At 36.9% G+C, this 7,818-nt stretch overlaps 1 protein-coding gene across 1 annotated transcript; it reads left to right on the top strand.

Annotated features, from left to right (window-relative positions):
• Positions 1-3,883: 3,883 nt before the first annotated feature.
• Positions 3,884-6,028, top strand: LOC147567375 (exocyst complex component EXO70C1-like). Its single transcript, XM_086654022.1, has one exon. It carries the CDS (start codon positions 4,331-4,333, stop codon positions 5,831-5,833), a length of 1,503 nt encoding a protein of 500 aa, XP_086510148.1. The 5' UTR covers positions 3,884-4,330; the 3' UTR covers positions 5,834-6,028.
• Positions 6,029-7,818: the final 1,790 nt, after the last annotated feature.

Here is a 7,818-nt window from a genome sequence, read left to right on the forward strand (position 1 = left end):
TTAGTTACCTGATAACTAGGAAATAACTTAACAATAAGCACGGTACTCAATTTGGATATATAGAAATGAGACAAATGGGATATTGATGTATGGTTTCATAACTCACTAATAGCACATCTGTCTTGCAATGATATCCATTCCATTTCTGTTTTCACATGAAAGTACAAAGAATGAGTAGAAATGTTGGTCACAATATCTGCCAACTTACCTCGACAAAAAAAACAACAACAATATCTCCCAACTTAGATTATATTATATAGTAGTCTTAGCAGTTGCATCGAGACCCACTGCGAGAATATACCTAACTTTCTTGACAAAGAACCGAGTAAAAAGCATGGCGAGAGACCCTATCTTTTATCTTTGTTCGGTAGGATCAAGAAGTCGGAAGCAACAATAGATACAAACATCTATACATTCGATACTGCACTTATCTTTGAAAGTTCAAACTAAAGTTCGCAAATTTTAATCTTCAATAATTCTAATACCGTACACAATTTTACATTACTTTCAATCTGCTATTCTCCCCCTTGAAACCAACCACATTCATGTCTAGGGGTGTTCATTTATTATCCGAATCGACCGATCCAAACGGATTTGGACGGTTTGGGGACCGAACCAATAGAGGGCCGGATTGATTCGGATGTTAAAATGACAAAACCGAGTGGTTTGGATCGGTTTATGGATTTGGTTGACGGATAACCGAACAAACCAAACCATTTATTGTTATTTTTTATTTTTTATATATTATGTATATATATATATATATATAAAATATGATGGGAATGATGGATGGGTGTGATTTAATAGTTAAGTTTGTTTCATGTTTGTCGATGTTGTAGTTTAATGCATGTGTAACATAAAGTAAATGGCGTGGATAATTGTAGCTTAATTCAATAGTTAAGTTAGTTCCATATTTTTAAGTCGAAAATGTGAAATTTTGGTTATGGTAAAATGTCACAGGTGGTTCGGTTATCCAACCGATCCAAACCGTTCATGCATAGTTCGGATCGGTAACCGAACCAAACCATGAATGGATTGGTTTGGATTTAGATTTGAAAAAGCGAACCCTTCGATTTGGCCTTTGGATTGGCCCAAAAAGTCTGTTATCCAACCGATGTTTACCCCTACTCATGTCTGCCTGATCCTCAAAGCTCCCATCTCCCAGACTCCGGCAGACTACCGTCCCCATTAGTCTTTTGAATACTACTTACAAAATCATTACGAAGATCTTGGCAGAGCGGCTGAAACTCAATCTGAACCCCATTATTTCGCCGTTTCAAGTCGCTTATATTCCGGGGAGACAAATCTCAGACAACATCATCATAGGTCAAGAATTCATCCACTCGTTCAAGCAAATGAAAGGGGTTTCTGGTTATTTCGTCCTTAAATTAGATATGTCCAAAGCTTTCGATAGAAACGAGTGGTCTTTCCTTATCAACATCATGAGAAATCTCGGATTCTCAGAGCTCTGGCTTAAGATGATTTTCAATTGTCTTTCCACTTCTCCCATGTCAGTGATAATCAATGGGAGACCTGGTCCCAAATTTTTCCCCACTCGCGGTATCAGGCCAGGGGACCCTCTCTCGCCATTCCTTTTTTACTCTGGCTATGGAAGGTCTTAGTCGTCTCCTTACTTCTAACTCCAGTCAAGAGAAATTTTTGGATTTTCCCTCCAACAATCCTAACCTCACTATCTCGCATCTTCTATTCGCTGACGACTGCATCATCTTTGGCAAAAACTCCATCGATAACATCCACAATCTTAAGAATATCCTTAATCTCTTCTGCTCGGCGTCAGGTCAAACTATAAACTATGCGAAATCAAACATTTTCTATTAAAAAAACTCTTATCCGAAATTTAAACATCTCATCATGCGTACCTTCAAAGTTAAATATGCGTCTACCTCTGAAAAATATCTTGGGGCTCAGCTCTTCATTGGAGCCCAGAAAACCAAGGTATTCAAAGGAATCCTTGAGCAAATCAAGTCGAAACTCTCTAAGTGGAATCACTATTTCCTCTCCCAAGCTGGTCGCACAGTTGTTGTTTCAACAATAGTTGTCGTCGTTCCCCGATACCAGATGCAATGCTTTGTCATTCCAAAAGGCATAAGCAAAAGCATAGCGACTTTGCAAAAGTCCTTCTGGTGGGGAAATTCAAGAAGTATATGCACCAAAGCATGGTCATATATCTGTCCGCCTAAAAGTCTAGGAGGCCTGGGCATTCATAATTCCTACGTGGACAACATTGCTCTCCTTAGTAAACTTGCTGAGCGACTCAAATCTGATCCAAATGCCATTTGGGTTCGATTCTTAAAAGCTAAATACTCCCCTAATACGCACTCGTCTGGAAATGCGAAAAATCATCACTCGTGGAACTGGAAAATCCTTCGGAAACATTTCGATCAGATTAATAACCTGAGCACTTGGGAGGTTAAATCTGGAGAGCTTATTAATATTTGGTCGGATAACTGGATTCCAGGAATCACAAGTCCGATCTCGAATTCTAACCACTCTAATCTTACTAAAGTGTCTCAGCTAATCACTAATGAACATTGGGATGAAACCACACTTAATGTTACTTTTGATATTCCTACTCAGAATCTGATCAAAGCTATTCCTATCCAAACGGATGGCACATACCAATTGAAATGGACTCTCACTAAATCTGGTAACTTCTCCGTTAAATCTATGTATAACATCTCAGTACCAATAATAATCCCCAACCATCATCTTCGATTAACTGGAACTTCATTTGGTCCACACCCACTATTCCCCGCATCCAGCTTTTTCTTTAGAAAATATGTACGAAAGCTCTACCAGTCAGGCACAGAATCGGTAAATATATAGATAACAATATTCTGTGTCCGAACTGCATAGAAATGGAAACTATCGAGCATGCTCTATTACATTGTCCTTTAGCTAAAAATGTATGGTTTCACTTCAATATAATATCAACCAATATCACATCTTTATCTGATTGGATTTTATCGTGGCAGGATCCTACTCAAAAAAGTTACATAGCAAATGACATTCATGTTGTGACCATTTTATGGCATATATGGAAAACTCAATGTGATCACTGTTTCCAGCACACTATCAACAATATAGTTTCGATTATAAACATGATAATGACTTTTCCTAAAATAAAAAAAATGGAAAAAAAAACTGGCTAATGATGGCATCGAAAAATCGCTCCCCCCGATATCCCCTTATGTGAAAATTAATGTAGATGCATCTTATACTTCTACTGATACTAACATTGGTACTAGTCTAATAGTTCACAACTCAGAGTCGAATTTCATGGAAGCTAAAGTATCATCGTCAAGGGCGCGAATTAGTGAACAAAGTGAGGCAATTGCAATTCTTCAAGGAATCATATGGGCAGAAGAAAACAATCACAACGCGATCATTATAGAAAGCGATAATATTAATCTCATCTAACACCTGAACAACCCGAGACATAAAATCCAGTGACAATCCATGATACACATCAGCAAAATCAAAGATATCAGAAAAAGGCTCGGAAGTGTCAAATTCAGCCATATCAAGAAGAACCTTAATACTCTAGCAGACAAGCTAGCTAAATGGGCACGAAAGAAAGATCGATCGAAGACATGGAAGAACGTTCCTTAATTTCTAGTTAATCAATATTGTAAGCGAGATTGTAATAGTACTCTTATTGCTTAATGTTATTTACTGTTCAACGAGAAAAATAATTCACATTACGTTAAAATAAAAAAGTAATATTCTAGTAAATGGAACACACTTGCCAATAATTCTTTATATGACGACCAAGTCCAATTACAAGGGATTGAAAGGACAAAGAAACCCCATTGACCCCTTTCATCTAGACCATACATTTCCGCACATTTCTCAAGATCTCCTCACCTCTCAATAACCCTCCTAATTTCAACCAACGACCGTTTCAAATCCCCCTCCAAAACTTAACAACTTCCCTCCCCTTTCTCTCTCCTCTTCATCCTAATCTCATCAACAAAATGAACAATTCTCCTTCACTTTCGCTCTCCCCTCGATTCACATTCATCTTCCACCTCCCATTCTTCAATCCCCAATCGATCTTCTAAACCCATTTCTCATCTTTCCACTTTGAATTGAAACAAACCCTTTTCAGAAATCAAGTCATTTTTGCTCCTCAATCAGATGAAACCACTTCCAATACCTAATCAATCCTCCGGCATCCTCAAAAGGTAAGAACTTGATCAATTAAATCCATAGGTTTTGATGATTTCAATTTTGATTTGAATTTTGTAAACAAAAAGCCTAAGAATTGGATTCAGGATTAAGAATCTGAATTAGGGTTTTGAAAACAATGGCGTCCTTAGAAGAAGAATTTAGATCATTACTAGAAGATTCTAGGGCAATTGAAACAGACCCAAAAGGGAAAAACCAAGGTTCATTCAAAAACCCAGATCGATGCACATTACCCGAACAAGGATCATCATCATCTGAGGAAATCGAATTTCCTGGGTACACACCAGAAGTAATTTCAGAACTTAATAGAATTGCAAATGCCATGATTTCAGAAGGTTATGAAACAGAGTGTTGTCAAGTTTATAGCATTGCTAGACGAAATCTATTGGAAAATAGTTTGAATAAATTAGGGTTTGAAAAGATGAGTTCTGATGATGTTCAGAAAATGCAATGGGAAATGTTAGAGTCAGAGATTTCGACATGGATTAAGACGTTTAAATGTTGTATTACTGTTTATTTTGTTGGCGAACGAAAACTTTGTGAAGAAGTTTTCGCTGATCATAAACAAGTATCAGCTAGTTTATTCAGTAATCTAACAAGGGGAGTTATAATTCAACTTCTTAATTTCGCCGAAGCGATTTCAATGACAAAAAGATCAGCTGAGAAATTATTCAAGTTTCTTGATATGTATGATACTTTAAGAAATTTAACTCCAGATATGGATGAACTCTTTAACAATGAAGCTTCTGTTGAATTAAAATCGGAAATTTCATCTTCTCGAGGTCGTCTTGGGAAGGCAGTTGTTAGTATTTTCTGTGATTTGGAGAATTCAATCAAGAGTGATATGGGTAAACAACCTGTTCCTGGTGGTGCTGTTCATCCGTTAACTCGTTACACGATGAATTATCTGAAATACGCTTGCGAGTATAAAGATACATTAGAACAAGTCTTTAATGAACACAAGAAGATTGATCAATCTACCATTACCAGCACCGCCACTGAGGGCGGCACAAACAACCATGAAACACCACCACAATCTCCATTTGCAGTTCAGATAATGAATGTTATGGATTTATTAGACGCGAATCTTGATTCAAAAGCTAAACTTTATAAGGATATTTCGTTGAGTTATATATTTTTGATGAATAATGGTAGATACATAATGCAGAAGATTAAAGGAGCAGAGATATTTCAATTAATGGGTGATAATTGGAGTCGGAAAAGATCGTCTGATCTTAGACAATATCATAAGAATTATCAGAGAGAAACATGGAGTAAAGTATTGGGTTGTCTTAAAGATGAAGGTTTACAAGTACATGGGAAAGTATCAAAGCCAGTACTTAAAGAAAGGTTTAAATTATTCAATTCAATGTTTGATGAAATACATAAAACACAGAGTTCATGGGTTGTTAGTGATGAACAACTTCAATCTGAACTTAGGGTTTCGATATCAGCTGTTATGATACCCGCGTATCGGTCATTCTTAGGAAGGTTCAGACAACACTTGGATTCAAGTAGGCAGTCAGAGAAGTATATAAAATATGGTCCAGAAGATATCGAGACATTGATCGATGATTTGTTTGACGGGAATGCTGCATCAATGGTGAGAAGGAAAACTTGAACTTGATCATATGAGAAAGATGAAGAAGGTGATGAGGTATTGATGATATTTCTTGAATTGTTTCATTGAATTTGCCTCATGAATGGTGTTATTGTGCTTAATTTGAATTGTTTGGTTCTGCATTTACATGTAATCTATTTATGTTACTTTCATTTTGGTTACAGATTAAATAAAAAACAAACATTTTTAGGTTTAGTTCTAGTTCTATATACCACCTCTCTCTCTCTCTCTCTCTCTCTCTCTCTCTGGTGGAAGTCGTGCCGTGGCGGCGTGGCCGTGACACTTGACAGTATGGTGCCAGGGGTTAAAAAATGGAACCTTGGTCGACACATTGGCACGGAACGGGTCGCGTCGTACCAGATATGTGGCATGCCAAATCCCCCACCATCCGGACATAAAAGATGTTCTTTTAGTTGCATCTACGGGCAGACTTCACCAATTTTTATAGAGAGTATATAATGTACTTATTTACAACTCCGATATCAGACCGGAACTCCGGCGAAGGGAAACCCCTTCGCCGCAGTTTCTAGAGAGAGAGAGAGAGTGAAATTTTCCGGCCGGCAACCTAATCGGAGAAGATAGAGGTGAGGTGGAGAGAGAGTGAGGTGAGTTGGAGAGAGAGAGAGAGCTGAGGTGGAGAAGTATTTTGCTTTCCCCCTAAATAAAATTGTCAAACAAAATTGACCAATTTTTGACCAAGTCTTCATACCCCGGAAACTATTTAGCTTTCCCCAAAGCGCTGGCCTAAATTTTTCCCTTTAGTGTTGGTGTTCTTATAATTGTAGGTTATAATTTGAATTGTTTCTTTTCTAATAAATTTATTGTAGCTGTAGGAGAGTCAGTAAATGAACAAAATGTAAGACAACCTGCCACAAATAAAGAAGAATTGGTTGAGCCTAAACTAGGCATGAAATTTAGTATTGACAAAGTTGTAGTCGATTTTCTTTAAAACTATGTTAAGAAAAAAGTGTTTCCTATTAGAAAAAAATCAAAGGATGAGGGCTTTGATAGAAATGCTCGTTGTGTTACATTTGTGTTAGAGGGCAGGCAAAAAGGCTTCAGGGGTAAATCTTTGAGACCAAGACCAAGTTGCGGGACTACTTGTTTGGTTAGGATATTTGCAAAACTTGAATTAGTTGGACAATGGATGATTCCAAAGGTTCACCTCGACCACAACCATGTCATTAGTCTTACAATGTCCTGACTTTTTGGTGTAGTAGGGTTATAAGTAAATATGTGAGGAGAGAACTTGAGTTATGTGATAAAGCAGGTATCAGGGTGAATAAGAATTTTAATAGACTAGTCACTAATGTTGGGGGATATGATAATGTCGAAATTACTAGGATGAATCAAGAAGACTGCAATTAGAATATGGAGATATTGAAGCATTAAATAGTTATTTCTTGAAAATGAATAAAACAAAACAATGGCTTCTTCTTCAAAACTGGATAAAGGTAATGGTTTGTCAAAAATGTTTTGGACACATGGTCGAAGTAGAAAAGCCTACACAAAATTTGGCGACGTTTTCACATTTGACACCACTTACTTGACAAACAGATATCAGATGCCATTGGCACCATTTGTAGGTGTTAATTACCATGGTTAATCAACGCTCTTTGGTTTTGATTTGATCTCTATTGAAGATAACCAAGTCATTTGTTTGGTTATTTCAAGCTTTTCTTGAATGCATGGATGAAGTAGCACCTAAAGGTATAATTACAAATCAAGATCAAGCAATGAGAAATCTTGTTGTAGAAGTATTTCGTGATACTAGATATGGGTTGTGTTTGTGGCATATTATGAAAAAGATACCTCAAAAGATAGGTAGTCAAACCCATTATGAAAAACTTCATACGACTTTACCAGAATTGGTATATGAAACACAAAATGAGTCAGATTTTGAGAACAAATGGTGTGCTATGATTGAAACTTATAACTTGCACGAACATAAAAGGTTGAGTGAGTTTTACTTAGATAGGTATCGA

Source organism: Eschscholzia californica, unplaced genomic scaffold, assembly GCF_041429995.1.
Source record: "Eschscholzia californica isolate CP2 unplaced genomic scaffold, dmEscCali1.0.p SCAF_1, whole genome shotgun sequence".
Classification (NCBI taxonomy): domain Eukaryota; kingdom Viridiplantae; phylum Streptophyta; class Magnoliopsida; order Ranunculales; family Papaveraceae; genus Eschscholzia; species Eschscholzia californica.

Excerpts from the sequence above, each read along its gene's own strand:
- LOC147567375 (XM_086654022.1), top strand. The coding sequence starts at position 4,331 with ATGGCGTCCTTAGAAGAAGAATTTAGATCATTACTAGAAGATTCTAGG.